Source organism: Aethalodelphis obliquidens, unplaced genomic scaffold (genome assembly GCF_003676395.1).
Source record: "Aethalodelphis obliquidens isolate GAN/ISIS:26980383/991018 unplaced genomic scaffold, ASM367639v1 scaffold1, whole genome shotgun sequence".
Lineage (NCBI taxonomy): Eukaryota > Metazoa > Chordata > Mammalia > Artiodactyla > Delphinidae > Aethalodelphis > Aethalodelphis obliquidens.
The window spans coordinates 94053896-94079169 of record NW_020837945.1 but is presented as its reverse complement, the minus strand read 5'-3'; the positions used below and the strand labels follow the sequence as shown (position 1 = coordinate 94079169).

At 38.4% G+C, this 25274-nt stretch overlaps 1 protein-coding gene across 8 annotated transcripts in view; it reads left to right on the top strand.

Annotated features, from left to right (window-relative positions):
• The window catches only part of FNDC3B (fibronectin type III domain containing 3B), a 357900-nt gene that overhangs the window by 173703 nt on the left and 158923 nt on the right, over positions 1-25274 (top strand). For all 8 annotated transcript variants that reach the window (XM_027111777.1, XM_027111778.1, XM_027111774.1 and 5 more), the window contains one exon: positions 15400-15476. In XM_027111777.1, the coding sequence (XP_026967578.1) occupies positions 15400-15476 (77 nt within the window). The remainder of the gene's footprint in view (positions 1-15399; positions 15477-25274) is intronic.

Sequence of the window (25274 nt, the reverse complement as noted above, 5' to 3'; positions counted from 1 at the left end):
AGGGAATTTGCTGCGTTTTCAGAAGGTGAACTCTGTATTACTTGAAATATTCTGGCCACTTGCTAGAGATTTTGATCAGCAGTTCAAGCCTTAAGTAGGGAATTGGACTGAATGACCTTTAAGATGCTTGCCACCCCTAAGGGAATTTTGATTCTGTGATCTTGGCTGTCAACTAAAAACAGTTACAAAGATTTTATCAAATGTTCTCCCTGTTTGTTTATTTTTAGATGCATAGAGTTTCGTATTAAACTGTCACTGATGTCTTGTAATCATATAAATAAATATAATACTTGTATAGACTGCTTAATAGAATGCTTATTATTTTATATTATATAAAATTCTGTGATTATTTTGTTGTTGTCATGGAAGTATAATAGTAGCTTTATTATGACTAAAGCTGGAGGACTATTTTTAGCCAAATTATAGTCATCTTTGTTGATATATATTTAATTAAATACCCATCAATTGGATAAAATTTATGGAACTTGGCTGTCTCTTTTCCCTCTTCACTTTTAAGCATTGTGCTGAAATTAAGACTCAGCTAATTTGGCCTAAAGTAAGTACAAATGAGATGTGCTTCAAGGATCTTGAATGTGATTATTCTTTTCGCCCTTTTATTTATTTTATCGCATTCTTTCTAGGTCATTATTCCTCTGACTGATCCATAGTACATCTACATCGAAATCAACGGGGTGTATAATTGAGGGGTAAGGAAGGGAGAGCTGGTCAGCCTGTGAAAGAAAGCAGGTTCCAGAGGTCCTGGAAATCTACATTTTCAAAAGGCCCCAGAGATTCTAGTGTAACTCTCATTTGAGGCTCACAGCTGGAAGGATTTTAGAGATTGTCCACTAACAGCTCTTTCTAGAATCTGCAAGCATAGGCCTAAATGACACCATTGCTACTGCTCTAGAAGGAAGCATGGAAATCATCATGTTCCTTTTCTTTTACATTGCATTCGAGGCAGTTATTAACATGCACAGTTAAGTGACTTACCCAAGGCCTTGTGGATTGGATCCCGTATCTCCACTGAGCTTCAGTTGGTTTCCACAGGGTAGGTTGAAGAGAAGAGTTTTTAAAAATACCGCTTGAAAGCTGAAATGGATCATTGACCAGCCTCTAGATTCCTGTGATGCTTTTTTTGAGTTGCTATTTTGAATATCATGCGTGTGCTCTCACCACAGACCTTTTAATGTGTCACACTGAATTGGAAACCAATTCAGTAGAGATTAATTGGGGCCAAATATTTTCTGGGTGTGATTTTTATGCCTGGTTTGAGGTTTTCTCCCCAGTCCACCAGATTATTTCCTCCTTCTGTGTTTTGGGTTTTTTTCTTTTTCCTTCTTGTATATTCAGTATATGTCTAGTTCCTCCTCTCTTTTCTACGAGAATGTCATCTTGCTGCCCCAAACCTTTCTTTCTTTTTCTTATCAGATCTTCACTTTGTTCTAGCAACACATTACCTAACAGACCTGACCTCATATCTGTGACCAGGAAATTTTTAATCAAATATTTTGACACTGTTTTACTCTTCTAAAAGTGAAGGTGATCACTTGGTAAGTATGAGGCTTAAGGTATGGACTTCAGGCCATGTGCACATGGGGATTATTTCATAGGTGATGTCAGAGGGAAGAGAAGTCACAAAACACAATGGTTTCTCAAAGGCAGTGATGGAGATAAAGAGTTGAAAAATACTCACAACTTCTGATGCTCACAGTTTAATGTGATAGGGATGTCTGGACTGGAAGGGTGTTAATATGAATGTTTTGCCTTGAAGGGTTTTAGGAGTTGCTCGTGTTTGTATGTTGTGTATATCTGGTTTTGGTTATGTTGTTAAACCACTGATGGCAGTATAAGTGAAATTACTGTTTTGATTTTTTTTTTTTTTTTCATTGAACATATTGGTAATTTTGCATTTTCCTTTTCTTACCTATCCCGGTATGGCCTAGTCTTGGATATTCCTGACTGGCTGGTAGTTCTCTGGATGGAGTGACTTTAAAATTTATCATTCTCTTGAAAAGCTTCCTTTTTTTTTTTTTTTTTTTTAAGCTAGGGAAAGACAGCAGTTAATCAGCTAGGAGATCTTTCTGGTTACGTATTCCCCAAGCTTAGACCCTCCATTTTCATTTGTCTCAGTCCCCTTTGTAAGTGGAGGGTTGATACTTGAAAGTGAAATTGTAGCCTGCTTAGTAAAAACTTTTGTTTCTGTTGAACCAGCGTGCCAGGACGAGAAAGCATCTATGCCATAAAGCAGTTGTCTGCCCCTCAAACAGTAACTGTGTCAGCTCATTTTTATAGCCGAGAAAATAACTGGCCAGGGTGATCCAACCTTCCTGCAGTTACTTGGAGGTGTTTACTGACTGCCTTTGATCAGACTTCAAATGGGAGAGCCTAACCTATTTGTAGTTGTTGTTTACTGTCAGTCTCAGCCTGCCCTTTGTTTTTCACATGCAAACAAAAAAGAGTAAAAGCAACAAGCTGTGTAAACGTGGCTGGTCTATAGGAACTCTCACTTACTCTCTTGGTCTCCTCTCCATGGTTTAGGTAAGGCAGAGATTCGAACTGTAAACTGAGGTAGTCATCTCAAAGCCCATTATTAGGTCCGAACCACTGGACAATTTAGAGAATTTTTATTAGCAATCAAAACATTTTTGTAAAATTAAATTAATTTCAGAAGATTGCTGGTCTTCTGTTGAGAAGCAGCTTCCAACCTGACATTGTGTGATTGTGAGTGAGTGAAAAGAATAACCTTATAGTTGGAGGAAAAATGGCATCAGGTAGATAAACTGTGATTTGTGTTCTGTGGAACATTTGGATTATTTTTTTTCCATTTCCATAATAACTGTTGGTTTTCTTTAGCAGTTCTGTGCCGTGGATCCCAGACATTTTTCTCTTGCCTTTGTTTTCTTGAGGTGCATGAGTTAAAAGAACCAAGGTAGTAAACCATGTTGGGATGTTGTCAATAAAATGCCTGTAGAATGTTGTCAGAGGCTTTCCTTTACGGGAAGCATGCTCATGGTGGGAGGGCAGGGAGCAGAAGAGCCAGCCTTGAGGGCAATTAAAAGGTATCCTCTGTGGTTGGCTTTGTAAACCTCATCAGAGCAATGGATAATTGAACTCCCCCAATATATTGTGTAATGATATGTTGGTAAAGCTATACCTTATTATTTCTGTAATTCAGCTTTCAGGTGGGTGATGTTTTAATAGTCTTTCATTTCTGACAGATGAATAATGTAAAACAGATCTTGAGAGGAGTGCAATCACATATTGTTGTTGGGTTAATAATTTCAGTACTATTTTCAAACTTGCCCCTCTACAGCATGACCTTGGAGTTGTAAAGAGGAGCACACATTATTTTATTTAGGAAGTGCACATTTGCCCCTGAGTTCTTCACAGAGTTGTTAGGAAAATATCTATTTGCTGTCCTATCTTTTGTTTGCTGTTCTTTCCTTCCCGGGAGAAAACAGGCTTGTGGGGCAGCCAAATGGGGTGGGAGTTGAGGTCTGGAGAAGAAGAGTAGACAGGGTTTTATTCTTTCCTGTTCCCTTTCATAACCCTTTCTGACCGCAAAGAAAGCTGGTGAGAGAATGAAGGCAACCCTTTTAAAATACTCAGTGCCACAGTGAATAAGTTCTGCCCCAGTCCTGCTGGCACGTTGCTTAGTTGCTGTCTCTGCCATTGCCTTTTAATGAATAATTTTTCTTTCTGATTTTTTTCTCTACAAAATTAATAGACTTATTTTTTAAAAATATCAGTTTGTTTTATCTCAAGACATTTAAAATGAAATTAAAATACTCTGCTCTAATAAATTTCTACCCTCAACAAGACTCTCTTGGAGGGTTCCACTGAAGTTATGCTCACCCATTCTGACTCAGTTTGTTGGGCAACTTCCTCTTGAATTTGTTATTAGCTAATACCAGTAGTTGGCAAAATGGTCCTCATTACCCTGTATAAGAAAGTGTGAGGGGCTCTCTGATGCCCTTGATGGGCATAGAGAAAGCATGCTAGGAAAGATTTGCTTTAAAAGGCTTTGAAGTGAATGCCCTTTTGATGACTTTATTTTAATTTTGCTGCTAGTATTTGCAGGGACTTTTTTTGGTAAAATATCAGAAGCTCATTCTCAGTATTACTGAGTTGTGTTTGTGTCATTCCTCAGAGCTTTGACGTTTATAAGGTCCTGGTTTAAGTATAAATAAGCAAATCCATGGATTATCTGTCATTAAAACCTGACATTAAAAATCAAACAAAGACAGACTGAGTCTTAGTGTTCATTTAGATAAGTTTAACTGGAAGGGTGACACTGAATGTTTTTCATTTTGTGGACTGGTTAAGTTATGGTCCAGATTTGAAGAGGGTGATAAATTTAACATGAAGAGCAGGGCCCTGAGACCTCGGGAGGTCCAGCTTCAACATCAGGCTGTATCTGTGAACTCACTGTCTTGTGTTTTGTTTTTTCCAAAGATGAACTTTTGGAACCATTTTTCATAGGCCTCCTACCTAATTGTTTAATCACTTCTATTGCTAGACTAGACTCTTACCAAATGCTCATGCTGCTTGAGATGTCTGGACTATGTGCCTGACTCCATGCCGAGATACACAGTGTCTGTCGCAGAAACCTCAGGCCCAAAGCAGGACACAAAGCTGGGTTTCCCCCTCCGCCCCGCACTCTATGCACCTGTGCATTACTCATTCTGCATGCCATTCTCTCCATAATTAAGAGCAGAAATGCTTGTTCTCTTCAATGTCATTGTGTCCTTGGCATCCTGTGCCGGGTCTGGCAGCTAGACCGGGTTCAGCAAAGGTTTGTTGAACTGAACAAAGCAACAACCAAGAGCTCTAAAATCAGGAGTCGAAGGCTGTATCACTGGCCTCTCTCATGGTACCTAATATCTTTGACAGTCTTAGAGCTTGTATTCCTGTAGGCCTGAATTTAAATCAAGTTCTTTTTAAAACTGTGTTAGGCATCATGCCTGTTGTGAGTGGATTCACCGACTTCCTTTACCATTCACTGTCAGTCACTGGAAGTGTTAAATATGCTCCTTCTACCCACCCCGTGGATGATTTTTATTGTCCAGCTCCAGAGCTCTTGGCCGCTAATAAAACAATTGCTGCTTATTTATGTAGTAGTTTGTTAGTAACGTTTCTGTTGTCGAATCTTCTGTGTGGCTTTTAATACCTTACAGCATCTTGTACAATAAATGTTTATTGAATTGAATGCAATAAAATATTAACTAATATAAGAAAAACACTCTATAATCACTCAGTCAGTATACAGATTTTATTAACATTTAAGCCTAAAAGCAACTTGATAACGTGGGTAGATATCTCAATTTTTTTGAAATTAAGGAAAATTGGGATTGATGAAGTTTAGTCCCAATTAAACTTGGGACTAAGAGAAGTTTAAACTCTTGAGAATTAAACTCTTGCTCTACTCCTGATGCCCTTATAACAGCTAAGTAGCAGAACAAGTTCGAAGAGGAATATTTGGAAAGAAAAGACTTGCATTTCAAAAATGGTATAACATATTTAACTAAAGTAGCACCTTCTTGTGTTTTTAAATGGTTAAATGATAAGATGGTGGTGACCCATTATTTATGAGTTGTGTCGGCAGCTCACTTTTGGTTCTTGGTAGTGGTTTACTTCAGGAAGACTTCAACAGGAATATTTTAGTCATCATTGGGCAATTTGTTGTTACGGTCACTTGCTACTTTTAAGGACAATAGCTGAGCCAGACTAGAAATTCTTGTAATAAAGCCAATGTCAGAGAGATGTAGAGGATTGACTTTCAGAAAACAAGGGCTGATCCTTTGATTTAGAGTTGTCCAGACATTTAGAAAGTTAGGCATACCCAATTTTCTAAGGTTTCCTAGAAATTAGGAAAAGATAACAGGTGGTTTGGGGAGAGGTAGAGGGCTAGTATTAGATATGGGAAAGTAGACAACTATGGGAAAGCAGCCATCTTTTCCTTTTTTAAAAATTTGTTCCTTGTTTTTAAATCATAATTCATATATCTCGAATGCAATATATATATATATATATATATATATATATTTTTTTTTTTGTGGTACGCGGGCCTCTCACTGTTGTGGCCTCTCCCGTTGCGGAGCACAGGCTCCAGACGCGCAGGCTCAGCGGCCATGGCTCACGGGCCTACCCACTTCGTGGCATGTGGGATCTTCCCGGACCAGGGCACGAACCCGTGTCCCCTGCATCAACAGGCGGACTCTCAACCACTGCGCCACCAGGGAAGCCCGCATTATATTTTTAAAAGGAGAATATTATTTTGAAGGTACAAGATGGAAACACATTTTTAGAGGGAAAAATTGTGAAGGACAAAACAACTGACTTGCTCATTTGAGAAAGCATATAACTCTTCATTTGTCTCTCTGATAAATGCTTAGTCTCTATTAACCTCTTTGTTCATACAGTATTTTTCTTCGTGGCACAATGTTGGAGTTGTTTTTTAAATACCATTATTTGACACGGTACTGTGCTGGACCCTATATGCATTATTACAACTTCCAGTCCTCAGAACAACCCTTGAAATTAGCTCTTGTCATCCTTTTTTGTAGGTCAGAAAAGTGCTGATCAGTCAGAGAGAGTTTAAGTAACTAGCCCAAGGTCATGCTGGAAAGTGGTAGAGCTCACATTCAAGCCCAGGCCTCACTAGCTCCAAAGCTTTTGTTCTTTGCACTGCTCAGATTCTGCTCTTCCCAGTTTGTTTCCTCTCTGGCAGGAGGCCTTTGGGAAGAAGTAGTTACAGTTTGGAGAGACCAATATATCTGAGCCAGAGAAACGTGCCATCTATACCTGGCTCTATGTGAAAATTACACCGTGAGAGAAAATGACTTTGCAGCAGCATTTTAAGAAACAACAAAACTTACTCCTGAAGGAAACCACATTGGGCTGAAAACTAGAAAAACTGACTTCTAGACCCTGTTGTTCCATCGCCTGCCAGCTTCTCAGTTTGCTTCTGGGCCTCAGTTTCTTTAGTTGTAAAACAGTGAGCCCTCTCCTAAATCCTAAGGGCCTTCTAACAGCTCATTTCTGTAATTACTAATGTGTCCATAGGATGATAATCATTTAAAATCTTGCTAAATTTAGACAGTGCCTGAAGTGCCTGAAGTGCATCCTTGAGTGTGTTTGTTTATATATCTGTTCCTCGTAATTAGACTGTGAGTGCTTTGAGGACAGAGAATGCACTTTACTGGCTTTTTGCATAGCACAGTGTCTAGAAATAGCATCCTCCCAGAAATTAATGTATGAGGAATGAAGATGTGCTCTAGGAGGTTTATGTTCAGTTGCTTTTTGGTAGTTTATTAGTAACCCCAATTTTACTATCTTATAGTTCTTTGGTTATGTGCTCATCATTTCTTTAAAAAAATATTTTTATTGAGGTGAAATACACATAACATTAACTATTAACATTATTAATTAGATAAAATTAACTATTTTAATTCATTGGCAATTTAGTATATTTACGGTGTTATGCAATCACTACTTCTTTCTAGTTCTAACACATTTTCATCACCCCAAAAGGAAACCCTGCATCTATTAAGCAGTTGCTTCCCAAATCCCTCCCATCCCTCAGCCCTTGGAAACCACAAATCTGAGTTTCATTTCTGTTGATTTATTTATTCTGGATATTTCATATACATGGAATCACACAATATGTGACCTTTTGTGTCTGGCTTCTCTCACTTAGCGTAACGTTTTCAACCTTGTAGCATATATCAGTACTTCATTTCTTTTTATGGCTGAGTAATATTCCCTGTGTGTATTATGTCACATTGTATTTACCCATTCATCCCCTAATAGACATTTTGGCTGTTTGCATCTTTTGGCTATTGTGAATAGTGATGCTGTGAACGTGTGTGTACATGTATTTGTTTGCATCCCAGTTTTCAATCCTTCTGGGTATATTATACCTAGGAGTGATATTGGTGGGTCATAATGGTACTTTCCTGATTAACTTTTTGAGGAAGAGCCAAACTGTTTTCCACAACAGCTGTATCATTTTACATCACTACCAGCAATTGTACAAGGGTTCCAGTTTTTCCACATCCTCACCAACACTTATTTTCCATTTTTCTGAGAATAGGCATTGTAGGGGGTGTGAAGTGGTACCTCATTGTGGTTTTGATTTGTGTTTCCCTAATGACTAACGATGTTGTGAGCATCTTCTCATATGTTTGTTGGCTGTTTGTTTATCTTCTTTGGTAAGATGTCTATTTAAACCATTTACCCGTTTTAAAAATTAGGTTGTTTGTCTTTTTGTTGAGTCGTGACAATTATCAATATATATATATTTGGGATACTAGTTCCTTATCAGATACCGAATTTGTAAATATTTTTTCCCTATTTTATAGGTTGTCTTTTCACTTTGTTAATAATGTCCTTTGCACAAAAGTTTTTAATTTTTATGAAGTCCACTCTATTTTTTTTCTTTTGTTGCTTGTGGTTTTGGTGTCACATTTAAGAATCCATTGACAGATGCCCATGAAATATATACCCATGTTTTCTTCTAAGGGTTTTATGGTTTTAGCTTTTATATTTAGATCTATGATGAGTTAATTTTTGTTCATGATGTCAGGTAGGGGTCCAAGTTAATTCTTTTTGTCTGTTTGGGGCCTCTTGCAATTTCATATGAATTTGAGGGTTGGCTTTTCCATTTCTGCCAAAAAGACCGTTGGAATTTTGGTAGAGATTACATTGACTCAGTAGATCGCTTTGAGCGGTATTGCCATCTTAACAATATTAAATCTTCCATTCCATGTCTTTGTTTAGGTGTTCTTAAGTTCCATTTATTTAGGTCTTCTTTAATTTCTTTCAGCAGTGTTTTGTAATTTAAGTGCATAAATCTTTCACCCCCTTGATTAAATTTTTTCCTAGGTATTTTATTCTTTTGGATACTGTCATAAATAGAATTGTGTTCTTAATTTCCTTTTCAGATTGTTCATTGCTGGTGCATAGAAACACAGTTGACTTATGCATTGCTCTTGTACCCTGTAAATTTACTGAATTCGTTTTTTAGCTCTAATAGTTTTTTGTGTATGGAATCTTTGGGATTTTCTATATATAGGATTATGTCTTCTGCGAATATAATTTTACTTCTTCCTTTCCAATTTGGATGCCTTTTCTGTTTCTTCTTCTTCTTTTTTTTTTTTTTTTGCCCCGTTGTTCAAGCTAAGACTTCTGGTACAATGTCAATAGTGGTGGTGAAAGTAGGCATCCTTGTCTTGTTCCTCATGTTAGAGGGAAAGCTTTCAGTTTCTTAACCATTGAGTGTAATGTTTGCTGTGTATGCTTATTGTCTTTTAACCTACTAAGTCAGAGGTTATCACCTGAGAACTTGTTAGAAATGCTAGCTCTTAAGACCCACCCCCAATCTTCTGATTCTGAAACTATGGGAAGTGGAGTTTAGCAATCTGGATTTTCAGAAACCCTCTGGATGATTTTGATGCACACTAAAGTTTAAGAACCACTGCACTAGAGTTTAAGCTTAGGTTAGAACCTATGCTTTATTTTATTACCTTTGTATTCCTTTTAGTTCTCTTGTGGGATTAATTAGTGTTGAATAGCTTTAAAAAAATCAGTGTTCCCCAAAGTGCCTACATAATCTCTTCGCTCATCTACATGTCTTGAATCACTGTGAATAACTGGAGATTCATTATTAGACATTCACAAGGTTCACCAGAAGACCTCACATTTTGTATTCAGTCTTAGACCCTTGGCAAACAGCGCAAGTGTACTTTTTTTTTTAAAATTTATTTATTTTTGGCTGCATTGGGTCTTCATTGCTGTGTGCGGGCTCCTCATTGTGGTGGCTTCTCTTGTTGTAGAGCACGGGCTTCAGTAGTTGTGGCATGTGAGCTCAGGTGGCTCACGGGCTCTAGAGCGCAGGCTCAGTAGTTGTGGTGCACGGGCTTAGTTCCTCCTCAGCATGTGGGATCTTCCCGGACCAGGGCTCCAACCTGTGTCCCCTGCATTGGCAGGCGGATTCTTAACCACTGCGCCACCAGGGAAGCCCGCAGTGTACTTTTATTTAGACCGTTTGTTTTGATAAGTGCTTTCACCATAATTATCTGGTTACCTATTAGCTGTGGCCTTATCCATATGACTACTTCAATGAGCAAGAAATTATCTTTTGACTATTTAGAAAGACTCAGGTGTCTTTTTTTATTTTTTTAAATAGGGTTCATTGGATTTTATCACGTCAGTGTTTTGCCCTTGCTTTATTTTTCTCATTAGCTTTCCTTTATCTTGCTGTGTTGTGATCTCAGTCCTCTTACATCCTTGCCCCCCGCCACCCCTTTCATCCTCTTTGAACAAAATAATATTTGTTAATAAGCTAAGAATGTGATTTATTACTACTAATGGCTGTTGTTGAAAGTAGCCATTTGGACACACAAGTACCAGTTTATAGACAATTACAATCATAACATTCTACTTATTCACTACTTGTTTACCTACTGGCAAATATTCAGTTTATAAAAAATACCATTTCAAAATGTCAAAATTGTGGTGTAATTAATTATTTATACCTAATCTATTTCTGAGACTAATTTAAATGATAATATATACCCTGGATTCCCATTTTCCACCACTTTCAGATGTCTGAACCTCATTTGTACATTCTCCTCGAGTCAATCTAGTTAACTCTTCTCCCAGGATGGGTGAATATTCTGAATATAGTATCAGAGCAAGGGGTATCTACACGTGTGGGCTCTGGGGGGGATCCCTGGTAGCAGGGAAGAAGCACAGAGTGAAGCAGAATGGTCGTACAGCCATGGCAGGGGCTTAGAAGCTCTCCATGAGCTATGTGTCCCTAGAAATACAACATTGCTGGACTTCCCTTCAGTCTCTTTGATGTGAGAATAAAGTTGTAGGATCATTGCATGAATTACTGTTGGTTGAATAATTAAGCCGCTCTCCAACCTTTCTTGTTCACAGTTTGCTGTAAGTAAATGAAAAATCAATTCATTAACAAATGCGCAGACTTTTAAGATGTTAGACATGTACTTGCATATTGTGGTTAAATTTTTTAATGACTATAAACTGATCATAGTTCTTGTTTGTGTCTCACATCTTGTTCAATGAAAAAAAAGGGAGTGTTCATTGCAGCACTATTTACAGTAGCCAGGAGATGGAAGCAACCTAAGTGTCCATCGACAGATGAATGGATAAAGAAGATGTGGCACATATATACAATGGAATATTACTCAGCCATAAAAAGAAACGAAATTGAGTTATTTGTAGTGAGGTGGATGGACCTAGAGTCTGTCATACAGAGTGAAGTAAGTCAGAAAGAGAAAAACAAATACCATATGCTAACACATATATATGGAATCTAGGAAAAAAATGGTTCACATGAACCTAGGGGCAGGACAGAGATAAAGACGCAGAGTTAGAGAATGGACTTGAGGACACGGGGAGGGGGAAGGGGAGGGGTAAGCTGGGACGAAGTGAGAGAGTGGCATGGACTTATATACACTACCAAATATAAAATAGCTAGTGGGAAGCAGCCGCATAGCACAGGGAGATCAGCTTGGTGCTTTGTGACCACCTAGGGGTGGGATAGGGAGGGTGGGAGGGAGATGAGAGGGAGGGGATATGGGGATATATGTATGCGTATAGCTGACTCACTTTGTTATACAGCAGAAACTAACACAACATTGTAAAGCAATTATACTCCAATAAAGATGTTAAAAAAAGAAAAAAGAAAAAAAGGGGGGGTTCTTGACTGTTGAAGTCACAGCCTGAAATTGATCAAATTTCCCAAGGCATTTTTTTCGTAGAATTACTTGGGTTTTAGCAAACATTCTAGTTCCAGTTCTAGAAATTGTACGTGTGACATCTTTCATCTGTCTGTGGAAGAGTTCATGTGGTCTCTAGCTGAGCTTCTTATTTAGTTTCTCAAAAAAAAAAAATCTGAAGTAGTTTGGAAGTGTATGTGTGTGTTCAAATTATTTAATCTATGTGTATGTATATTTGTGTAGACCTACCTTTATGTAAGAAGAGTGTTTAATAAAGAAGTTTCCAGATATCTTAAGAGATTTAAAAAGTTTTTTTTCCAAAAAGTTTAATAGATGGATGGTTTCCCAATACAGTCAGAAAGGAAGTTAGTTTGGGGAGATTGTGTGCCTTTTTTACCCCTCACATATCCGGTGTTGGTGGTTTGAACAAGAAGAGAACCATTTTCCACATATTCTCAGGGCTATATCCTTTCAGTCTTCTGTGTCACGAGATTATCGATTAAAAATGAAAAGGAATCTAGTAGTCCTAAAAGTTCAGGAAGAGAAGTTTGTGTTTTAATTAGGGAAGAATTATAATAGTATCAGGAGGTTCTCAAACACAAACTGTTGAGCAGAGGCATAAACTCACTGATTGGGAGATAAGTATTTAGGGAGACAATAACTTTTCTCATACCACCATTGTGAAAGGGATTTTATTTTCCTGGCTTTTAAACTCCTGAATGCCTGTGTATGCAATGGTTTATTTCAGAAAGGAGAGAAACCTTAGGGTTCTAGGGCAGAGCTGAGTTTCAGAAACCATTACTGTATATTTCGCAAGGCTTTTTGAAAGGGTTTTGATGACAGTGACAAGAGAAAGGGGGAACAAGCATGTTAAAGTCATTTGGCTACTTTTGAAACCAAGGCCAGGAAGAAAACATTTTCTGGCTGTAAATCATTTACTTGTCCTGCATTCTTTAAAGCATTTTATACAAATGGCTTTAACAGTTTTAGGGGTCATGCCTGGGGTTAAGAGACTGTTTGCCTGGTATACATTTTGGTGATTAAAAAGTAATACTTTATTGAAGTGGTAGCATTTCTGTTCACACTCTGCACTGTGAAATATTTGCTATTTATCTGATGAGGAAGGTTTGCCTCCTAAGTCAGTATTGTACAAAGAGTATGCGTGTTGACTGTGTGTTACAGGGACATGTACTGTTAAAAAAAATAGTGCTTAAAATGTAATTGTAATGAAAGAACAGGAAAAAACAAAAAACTGTAAATAAAAAAAGAGAAAAATTGTAAAGATTGCTGACATTTTGATGAGTGATTATTATGCCATGCACTGCCCTAAATGCTTTTACATGTATCATTGAATTTAGTCTTTAAACACAAACCTATGAGGTAGGGATTGTTATTCTTATTGACAAGTGAGGCATGGAAAGGCTAAGTGAATTGTCCAGCGTCACACAACCAGTGTGAATAGTGAGGTGGGAAATGAAACCAGGCAGAGGCCACGCTCTTAATGCCTGCTTATAGAGCTGAGTGCATTGACCCTTGGATTTCAAAGATAGTACTCAGGCTAAGAGTGAAATAGTTGTCTATGATTTTTAAGTGAATCAATTCAAATAGAAATATTTAGTAAATACCTAAATGTCTTAATGGCTGTGGCAAAAATGCTAAAGCTGATGAGAAAGATGGATTTGGAAGGTGAATTTGGAAAGTGCCTTCAGTGATTGCTGGATGTATTAGTTGGAACCGTACTTAAAAATACAGTGGGATCGTGGAATTATCCATTCTTATGGCATCGTCATCCTTTTCTTTAACTGATTACCAATGTGTTACTATGTGAGAGACTACTGTGGTATTTTGTATGTGTTCAGAGATTATCAGATAGTTTAGTACTTTGGCATATTGTCCATGAAGTTGCAGCAACTCTAGTCGTGTGGAATGTTACATGAATATTCAGATCTTTTCTGCGCTTCTCCTATATGCTTTTCCTATACTTGTAGACCTTTTGATGGGCACCCCAGCATCCCTGTCCCTCCACACTTTTCCTGAGAAGTAGTTGTAACATTGGATTGTACTGTGAGGTGAAAGATGCATTGTGCTTATGTGTAAGTGCAGCACTGGGTGGCAGGGTCTGTCTTCTTTTGCCAAGAAAAGTGTTGTATTTTTCTTGGTTTTTGTTACAGCAGAGCAATTTTCATTGCCGGCAGCACAACACACATCAGGAGAAAGCAAATAAACAACACAGGGCACTTGGAGCCAGGAAGTCGCATCTCAAGACTAGAAACACAGCTTTGGATTGACATTTGGGACATGGGTTGCTAAATAGGGGAGCCACCTGTCAAACTGAAAACCAGTGACCTGTGGTTCTTATACTTCCAGGGAAACCATTTAGTCGTAGGATCTTTGGAAGGGTGTCAGAAGTTGATTTTGATGTTATGACAATCAGTTTCCTTGTAATTAAATATTAACTCAAACTATGTCTTAGGTAACTGAGCTTTGCCTTGCCTTTCATTGTTTCCTTAGACATGCGATTAACATTTGTTGAATTTAATAGTTTGAAACTAACCTCTTGTTAATTGAATGCTTTACTTTGAAATAATCCAAGTAAATTGGGTATGAGTATTCCTAATAGTGTCTAGTTTTAAAATATAATCTGTTTTTACCCCCTGCCTTATAAGAGACTTGTCAAATTCAGTTGGTTTGGAGTATTTTAAAGGTTTCTTCTATGTCAAGTTAATGGCATGTTACAGTAACTTATTGAAAATAATAATCGAAATGAAAATTATAAACCCAAAGTCTATAGGAGCTTTTTAAACCAGAGGAGATAAACTCATTAAAAATTTATTTACTTAAGCATATATTGATAATACATTCTTTTAAAGGGAAAAAGGGAAACTTTTTGCCCTACTTTGTTAGACTACTCTTAACTGAGCAGCCTTAATTTATGGAACTTGAGGCTTTGGGAATCATTAAATATTTATAAAGATGCTCATAGGGACTTCCCTGGTGGCACAGGGGTTGAGAATCTGCCTGCCAGTGCCAGGGACACAGGTTCGATCCCTGGTTAGGGAAGATCCCACATGCCGTGGAGCAACTAAGCCCCTGCTGTGCTTGTGCCTGTACAACTAACGAGCCTGTGCTCTAGAGCTCGCGAGCCACAACTACTGAGCCCGACTGCCACAACTACTGAGCCCGAGCGCCACAACCTCTGAAACCTGTGCACCCTAGAGCCTGCGTGCCGCAACTACTGAGCCCGCGTGCTGCAACTCCTGAAGCCCGTGTGCCTAGAGCCCGTGCTCTGCAACAAGAGAAGCCACCGCAATGAGAAACCTGCGCACCACAACGAAGAATAGCCCCGCTCGCCGCAGCTAGAGAAAGCCTGCGCACAGCAACGAAGACCCAGTGCAGCCAAAAAACAATATTAAAAAAAAAAAAAAAAGATGCTCATAGCTGTTCTCCTACCCCCACCCCCTTAACTTATGCAGCTGGAGAATTCCTTTTCATTTGTGATTTCACATCTAAGGCACGAGGTACCAATTACTGAAGAGAAAATAGTCAGTGATTCTCTTCAGTTTTGATAATATTTTAAAATACCAATGATTAGTTTGAATAATGTATATATCTTCAGTTGTTAATATCTTACTCTTGCCTCTTTTAGGGCCTGCTGAAGTTCCCATGATGTCACCCAATGGATCCATTCCTCCCATCCATGTGCCTCCAGGTTATATTTCACAGGTAAACCATTTAATAGACTTCTCTACTCACTATGGGCACTGTCATCATTCCAAAACAAAATATGGCCTCAAAACCTTATTCCAGGATTAATTTAGTTAGGATAATGCTAGAGTTGTGGGGTTTTCTTGTTTTCCTGTTTTAGTTTTTGATTTTGTTTGTGTGGCACCACATGGTCCTTCCTGAATCTTGCTGCTTGACGTGCCAGAAAGTCAGCGGGAGGGAAACACAGCAGGGTTACCAGGCTGCCCTCCTCTGAGGTGGGTTTCACACTTGACCATTTGATGGTGGTTGCTTCATTGAGTCTACTGCCTTAGAGACTTCCTTCTACCTGTACCACAATTTGCTAGAAAAAAAAACTTGTAGACTTAATTAGTAAAAAATATCAAAGGAGACATATAGTTAACATAAATAGGGTCTGCCTTCTGTTATAGGAGTCCCATTTTTCTGTAACGTGGCATGACTTGGGCTTGATAAATTACTGAATATGATGTGAGAACTTCGTTGTTTGTACTTAAATTTCTCTGAAATTGAATTCTTTCTTAAGTAAAAAAAAAAAAAAGCAATAGCTGTTTAAAAAGTAGTAGCAGGGGGGCTTCCCTGGTGGCGCAGTGGTTGAGAGTCCGCCTGCTGATGCAGGGGACACGGGTTCGTGCCCCGGTCCGGGAAGATCCCACATGCCGCGGAGTGGCTGGGCCCGTGAGCCATGGCCGCTGAGTCTGCGCGTCCAGAGCCTATGCTCCGCAACAGGAGGGGTCACAGCAGTGTAAGGCCCGCGTACTGGGGAAAAAAAAAAAAAAAAACCAAAATAAAACAAAAAAAATGTAGTAGCAGGACTTCCCTGGCGGTCCAGTGGGTAGGACTCGGCGCTTTCACTGCAGAGGTTGCGGGTTCAATCCCTGGTCAGGGAACTAAGATCCCACAGCCTCTCAGTTCGCCCCCACCCCCAAAAAAAGTAGTAGCAGCAATTTCAGAGGTGTGTTGGAAAGATTAAAAAAAAAAGTTAAAGGATAAAGTTGTACTCCTATTCGTGGATAAGGTTTAAAGTCTTCAGGGTGCCTGGAACATGGGCATCTGTATATACTTTTGTTTTTTGTCCTCAGTTCCTAAAACAACTTGAACTCTCCCTGCACTACTTCCTCCCCAAATACCTAACTAACCAACTGTTTTTCTCTCTTTCTGCCACTATTGTACTTTTTTTCTGATTATAATGGCATCTTATATTCGTTGGAAAAAATCTGAGAAGGCAGAAGAGTAGAAAAAAAGAAAATATTTGTAATTTTACTACCCACAGAAGACGATAATCTTTGTGTTAACATTTTTTGGATTATAGTCTTCCAGATATTTTTTTCTTTCTCTCTCTGTCTGCTTTTAAAATGGTTTAAAAATCTGTAATTTTCATTTTCAGTGATTTTGCTGGGGTGAAAAAATTGGCAGCTACATAGGAAAATTGCTGAAGTGCAGGCAGGAATCAAAGAAGATTTATCCTTCTCTGATGTAAAATCTTATCCATTTCTTCACTGTCTAAGGCATAGTGCAGCCACTATAATTTCATTTTTTCCATCGTTCTTTTATGTGAGCCAATTTGACATCTTTGTTTTTTGGAGGAGCCAGAATGTTGGCCCATCTTCCCCCTGTTGCAAGTAAATGGCTTGTTTTACACAAGTCTTTGTAAATAAGGATCACTGAAGGAGAAAAGGGTGCAGAGCAAGCCCTTCCAGCCAGGACACACGATGGTGGATCACATTCACGTCACCAGTCAATAAACAGAAAAGAACAAGGAATGTAGAATTCCATTATGTCTCCCACTCATTTATTTGAGGAAGTGTTTCATTCCCTTGAACCAGAGTACAGTTCTCACCATTGTGATGGCTGAAATAACACCTCCTTTTATGCTAAATGCCCATTTAGGAATACCAGTTAAAAATTGAACATTCTAGTGGAGAGAAGCTGTAATGTGCTTTTTATTGCTAGTGGTGTTGCTGTGACTGTATTAACTGCCAAACATTTATTAGGATTCCTAGGAAAAATAGAAACTTTTAGATCGTGGTGTATTTCTGATTCTGAAAAACTTCTATAGAAAATCTAAGTAGAAAGAGGAAAAACAGAGCTGTAAACTTACTTTCACAAAGCTGATAATGGAAGCATAGTGAAACACTTTCTGAACTCAGAATTATGGCAGAAAGTGCTAGGAGATACTTGAAGAATAGTAAAAATGGAATAAGTTGGACTCCAAATTGAAAAAGAACAAGAAGCAGTCTGTAAGGCACGTATTCAACTCTTTTTAGACTGAGCTGTCTGCTCAGAAGATGGGCCCAGAGTTAAATAACCTTCAGTGGTAGCATTAAAACTTGAATGATATTTGACAGTGGTGAAGTGTCTTAAGTAAAAGTGATTATTATAATGAAGAAAATTGAGAACCTGAAGAGGTACAACATCTTCTTTAAGGCTGACCGTATACACACTTGAAAGGAATGAAGAAGGTTGGAACCAAGTATAAAATGTCTTAGGAGACTTATGAAGGAGCAAAATACATTTTTGTTATGCAGTTGTGGGAAGAAATAATCACTTAAAAAAAAATCCCCCTCCTGGCTAGACATATGTGAGAATGCCCAATACTAGTCTGTCCCTATGCAATACAGTTTACACCTTAACCCCACAGTCCTTTTCCTCAAATACATGTGGCTTCCTTGTTCAGATCTAGAGTTGGGTGTACATTGTGTAGCGGTACAGTTAAAGGTCTCTGTTGTAGTATATGGATTCTTAATATTCAACCCTGTCCTCCTTTTGAGAGTCACCTTTTCCTATTGCCCCACATTGCTACACCTTAAACCTCTGTCCGCTGGCTTTTTCTCAACTTCATACTTTTGTGCCCATTATTTCTCTCTTCTTGGAGAACTCTAGAGCCCTTCTTTGTCTGACAGTTCAATAATTCTTCTATGCAAATACCTCTCCTCAATGTGACCACTTTAGAACCTCTAACACAGAGACGGTTGTTTTTGTTTTGTTTTTGTTTTTGTTTTTTTCCAGCATCTTTGGTACTTTGTCCCCATCTCTGTCATGAAACACAGTACATTTTATAACCATCCCCAAGAATCTTAGTGCTTCATTGGGATTATATCTGAGAATTTAGAATACTGCCTGGTACATAGTAGGTACTTGATAAGTGCTTTTAAATGTAAGTGATTGGCCAACCTGAAATAAAGTAAATACAGGATAGATTCCTAGGTTTGGTTCAAAGATTTGCAGGTTCAAGTAGAGCAGTAATATGCCTGATAGCTGGAAAATTAGCAAGATCAGAGTGATGTATACCTGCAAGGAATGAAATACTCTGAATGTGGATTTAAGAGAGAGAAGTGCCAAGATAGTTCAGTAGAGGAAGGAATAGTCTCTTCAACAAATAGTGCAGGGACAACTGGGTATCCAGATGCAACAGAATGAAGTTGGACCTCTACCTCACACCATATACAAAAATTAACTCAAAATGGATCATAGATGTAAGAACTAAAACTGTATAACTCTAGGAGTAAAATTTTGTAACCTCGGATTAGGCAATGGAATCTTAGATATGACACCAAAAGCACAAGCAGGAAAAGAAGAAAACAGATAAATTTGACTTCATCCAAATTACAACTTTTTGCGCTTCCAAGGTACCATCGACAAAATGAAAAGAGAACTCATAGATTGGGAGAAAATGTACGCAAATCATATATTTTAGAAGGGACTTGTATCTAGAATATATAAGGAAATCTTAACAGCTCAAGAATAAAAAGACAAACAACCCAGTTTAAATATGGGCAAAGGATCAGAATAGACATTCTCCAGAAACAATGTACAAATGGCCAAATAGTACATGAAAAGATGGTGAACATCACTTAACCATCAGGGAAATGAAATCAAAACCACAGCGCAGTGTACTTCACACACACTAGGATGGCTTTAGTCAAAGAGACAAGTAGGAACAAGTGTTGGCAAGGATGTGGAACAGTTGGAACCCTCATACGCTGCCTGTGGTAATGTAAAATGGTACAGCTGCTTTGGAAGATAGTCTGGCATTTCCTGAAATGGTTAAATAGAGAGTCATTTACCATGTGACTCTGCTATTCCACTACTAGGTAAATACCCAAGAGGAGAGAAAACATATGTTTATACACAAAAAAAGCTTGTACATGAATATTCATAGCAGCACTATTCATAATAACCCCAATGTGGAAACAACCCAAATGTCCATCAGCTTATGAATGGATAAACATGTTGTGATATATCCATAAAATGGACTATTATTCAGCCATAACAAGGAATGAAGTACTTATACATGCTAAAAAGTGGATGAACCTTGAAAATATTGTGCTAAGTGAAAGAAGCCAGACACAAAAGCCATATACAGTATCATTCCATTTATATATCATGTTCAGAACAGGCAAATGCATAGACACTGATAATGTATTAGTTGTTGCCGGGGGCTGGGGGAGAGAGTATTAGGGAGTTGCTGCTAGTGGTATGGTATTCTTTTGGGGGTGATGACAGTGTTCTGGAAATAAATAGTGGTAATGGTCACTCAACTCTGAATATACTAAGAACCAACTGAATCAGACACTTTAAAAGAATGGATTTTGCGGTATGTAAATTACACCTCAATAAAGCTATTACAAAAGAGGAGGGAGGGAAAGATAGTGACTAGTCCTAACTATTAATCAGCAGACAGTGGCACAGCTGGGAAAAATGGCCCAGCCTGTCTCGGTGCCTGTGTTGATGGTGGTAATAACTACTGCGTATGCTGTGCACTCTGCTAAATGCTTTATTTACGTGTCTGGTTTTCACCATCCTAACTTCACATACGAGGAAGCTGAGGCCCTGCGTTGAACCAGGATTGCAACCCAGGCATTTCTGAACTCACTGACCTTTTTCCCACTATGATGTGATCTCTAAGTCAGTGACAGAGCCTACTTTGATGGATATACAGTTGACCCTTGAAGAACATGAGTTGAAACTGCGCAGGTCCACTTATACGTGGATTTTTTTCAGTACTAACTACTCAGTACTACACGATGAGTGGTTGGTTGAGTCCATGGATGAGGAGCTACAGATAAGGAGAGCTGATTATAAGTTATTTGTGGACTTTTGACTGTGAGGCGGGTCGGTGCCCCTGACGCCCACCTTGTTCAAGGATTAACTGTATTTACTTCATGTTACATTGCTTTTTGACAGTGTGAGTGTGGATGTGTGGTGTGTCTACTTGTGTATCTCTAATACTAAAATCCTAGCTACTCATACATGAGATGGTACATTATTGTAAGAAAATTGAAGAGAGAGGCAAGTAAATGATTAAAGGCATTACAGTCACTCTAACCCGAGTCAGTGGGGAATTTCTTGGTTGTAGCATTCATTCCATACTTCAGTAGCTATAAGTGCTTGAAAGATAAATTGATAAACTTGATCAAGTTGACAAAATACCAATGTTAGTAATGAGCAGATGATCTTATAGAAAGACAAACGTGGAGTTGAGACAGCTCTGCTGTGACTCACTGTCAACAGCACAGCCTGTGTTTTCTTAGTTTGGGAAGGACTGACCCTGTGGGCTTTAGAGATAGTGTGGACTAGGGCAGGAGAACAGTGGAACCTTCTCTGAGATAGTAAGCTTTTCTTTGTTGTAGTGTGAGTGTGTGTTTTGTGCTTTACTTTTTGGTGGGAGGCTGGGGGAGGTTTGAGGAAAATGCGATCTGACATTTTCAACTTGAGAGAAAGTACAGGCTAAGTTTTTGTGGGTTTTTTTTTCCCCCACCTGTGAGAAAGTGGATTTAGGTGAGAGGGAATTTAATTTAGCCTTATCCACTTATCACCATTATTTCCATTATGTAAAAGCATCTATTAGTGTCATTAGGGTTGAAGCTGTGGGAAAAGAGGGCAAGCTAGGAAGAACATGGACATCACTTGAAAAGGCTTTTGCCTTCGTATTCCACCATGGCTACTTCCGTGTAGCTTTTACAAACTCTTGCCACATAGGTGAATGCCTACCTGATGTGGCAGAGGGAAGAATTAAGAGAAATGCTATGTAAGGTGTGTACTCCACAGTGGGCATTCACTACGTGGTAGCTATTAGAATGAAGAGGCCTGTTAGAACAATTTCAGTGAAAGTTTGGCAGAATTTGCCTCCTCAATACACATTGAGATCATGCCATATGAAGCAAATTTTTCCTTTCATTGTATACTTCCCTGGTTTTCCTTAAATTTTTTTAACCTCATCATTAACTTTTGAAGAATTTATATATAAAAATTTCTTAAGCAGATGCCTTGAGTTTTATGTTCCATGCTTCCATAGTAATTTATGAAACATTTTCAAAAGTTACAGGGAAAGGTTTCATGTAGACCCCCAGATTTAAAAAGCATATGAAGAGACAAAGTGAAGCATCCAAGTTAATGTTCCATCATTTGAGGAACCACTCTTCTTTTTCCAGCTTAATTGGTGTAACCTAAAACCTTCAGAGTCAAAATAAGTGTTTCTGTTGTTATAGCAGAAGTACACACTTTAACCCATTCCGTTGTTTTGGGATTAATGGGTAAATACCTGTTGAAATTATATATATTCCATTTCTCTTGACCGGGGAGAGACAAAAAATCTATTTAAAAACATGTTTAAATTTTGGTTTGGTTGATCATTCTCCAGTGAGGCTTGTTTTAAGAGTTGGCCAGAAATCAGAGCCCTGTGGAGAAACAATGGGGCCTGTTAGGTGGAAGCCGTGGAATGCTTTTCTACACTTTGTTCAGCCAGGTCGGCTGAGCTATGAGCATTAGCTTCAACTGCTTCCCTTTGGTAATTACAACCTGGTGTTAAACTAATGCTGTGCTTCAACCTTCAACGTTGTAGAAATGATGAGCAGGAAGGAACATGGGGCATTGCCCTGTGCCTGGGTAGACCAAGAATCAGACCCATTTGGCGGCCAATAATAAGAAAATTGGAATCTCTTTCAAAACTCTAAATCCTCTGGAAAAATTGACTTTTCTATAGGAAGTTAGGAAGATGTTTCACAGTGAACAGTGTGTGTGCACACAGTGTGTGCATGGGTGTTGGGAGCTTCTGTGGAAAAGAGCAGAGGACTTACGTACCCATTCTGTTTTAGTTTCTATCATCATCAGATTTACAATAACTTTATTTTCATTTTATGGCTTATTTTGTCTGAGGAGCGATTACAGACAAGGTTGGCGATGGTAAATTAAAGAGATGTACCCTCCCCTCAAAGCATTGTGCAAGTTTTCTCTTTCTGAGTCCTCTGTCTCCCTGTTCTGCATTTTCTCTTGGATTTCTTTCCTTTGTTTCTACGATCCTGGCATTGTGACCTAATAGAACACAGGATTAGCAGGATGAAATATGTGTCCTGTTCAACACTGTATCTCTAGTTCCTTGAAAGGTGTCAAGCACATACTAGGCATTTATTAAAATTTGGCTGACTTTTGGAGTCATTTTTATCTTGTGGAGGGAGGAGGGCAAAGGAAAGTGTTTGAGGATCTCTGAGGTTCTTTTCTAATCTAAAATTAGAGGATTCTCCTGTACTGTTCATACTGCTCCTTAAGAAGGAGACCAAGAGAGAATATAAGTAAGTTTCCATAAGCAATCATTACCAAAACAGTGGGGCACACTTTTTTGGGATTTAGCATTCTATTGAGTAGAATGCTATTCTTCACTTCTACAGAAAAATGATAGTTGATTTGATAGTTGATTTTCATAGTAATAATATTGAGAAGATGTCACATCTAGAAATGACTTCTGAATCATTGATAAGGATTAAATTATACACATTACATTATATGATTTTATCACACAATTATTGTAGTCTGTCTTTCTAAATTAGTAACCCACTTTTGTCATATGTAACAACTTTTCTTAGAAAATCACATTTGCCCAACCTTTGAGCACAAAACTGAACCAAAGTTAAGTGGTTATATTCCTACACACTCTTTGAAACTCATCAGGTTTACAAACTTGGACTTACAGTTGTTTTGCTTTGTAATAAATATCTGATTATCAACAGCACAGATTCTTAATCCTTTCTCGTGCCATGGAACCCACTGCCAAACTGATGGCATTTTTAAGTGTAAAATATAAAATTCATAGACACAATCTAGAACAGCCTGCCTATGTTTCCATGGATGTATATGTGTCTGAGAAGCTGGACTGAAAAGATGTTATTGGCTGTGTCTTCTGTGCTGGTCAATGGAGAGGTGCTGGAGGAACAGCAACAGTTATTCCCGTTGATTCCTGCTGTTAATAGCTTTATTAATATCTTTTTTAAAAATTGAAGAACAGTTGATTTACAATGTTGTGTTAATCTCTGCTGTACAGCACAGTGATTCAGTTATATATATATATATATATATACACACACACACACACACACACACACACACACATTTTAAAAACATTCTTTTCCATTATGATTTATCTCAGGACATTGAATATAGTTCCCTGTGCTATACAGTAGGACCTTGTTGTTTGTTATTAATATCTTAAAGGCAGCTCGGTTTGGCACAAATTAAACCATCAGATTGCTACTTACTGTTTATCTTCCAACAAATATTCTGTTCCTTAAAACAGCATTTCCATCTAGTCTGAAATAATTGTTTGGTCCATTTTATTAATTGAAACTCTATGGATGTAACTCTTTTCACTTGTCCAATGTTCTCATGCTCTGTACATATCCTGGGGAGTATTAGATTTGATTTTTGATCTTCAGATGTGGTTCTTTTTGGTATTTAGGTTGGTAATATACAATAAAATATGACAAAAGGCACAGCATTTCTAGTGAGAGTACTTGGGTATGAATCTTGTCACCCATTTAGCTGGCCTTAGGTTAATTACTTAATTGCTCCTGAAGATTCTTAATCCAGAATTTAGGACTATGATGTTGCCTATGTTAGAGGATCTTCTGAGTATTATGCGAGTTATGTGCCGAGCACTTTATACGTTATTAAGTTGCTTAACTCTCTCTAAATAGGGCCTCTCTGCCCCTCAAGCTAGGGTAGCCAAGATGTGGTAATAGAGCTGGCACCAGCTGAGGACCCAACACCAGTTCTGTGGTTCATAAGATGTGTCTCAAACCTTGCTGGGCTTCCTTCTTAATGTCCCCTCAGCTATATAGCATTACAGACATTACTGAAGACATTGGATTAAAAGAGATACCACAGAAGATGTACTTGTTTCCATACTCCTCTCCAGCCTTCAGTGGTTTTAGTTGTAAATCACTCGACAGTCACCTGGAAAGAGCCCTGTCTGTTTAGTAAAGTACTAAAAGTTGATTTCATTTATATATGCCCTAGTTGTGCTCCTTTTTCCAGACTAAAGATTTATGTAAGTGTGAGTGGTTTTTCTGTGTATAAAAGTGTTAGTACATATAAAGCCACCAGAGTGAGGCTTGCCATTTATGAGGGTATCTCCTTATACTGGTCACCTCTTTTCATTTATTTATTTTTTAACATCTTTATTGGAGTATAATTGCTTTACAATGGTGTGTTAGTTTCTGCTTTATAACAAAGTGAATCAGTTATACATATACATATACCCCCATATCTCCTCCCTCTTGCATCTCCCTCCCTCCCACCGTCCCTATCCCACCCCTCTAGGTGGTCACAAAGCACTGAGCTGATCTCCCTGTGCTATGCGGCTGCTTCCCACTAGCTATCTATTTTACGTTTCATAGTATATATATGTCCATGCCACTCTCTCACTTTGTCACAGCTTACCCTTCCCCCTCCCCATATCCTCAAGTCCATTCTCTAGCAGGTCTGTGTCTTTATTCCTGTCTTGCC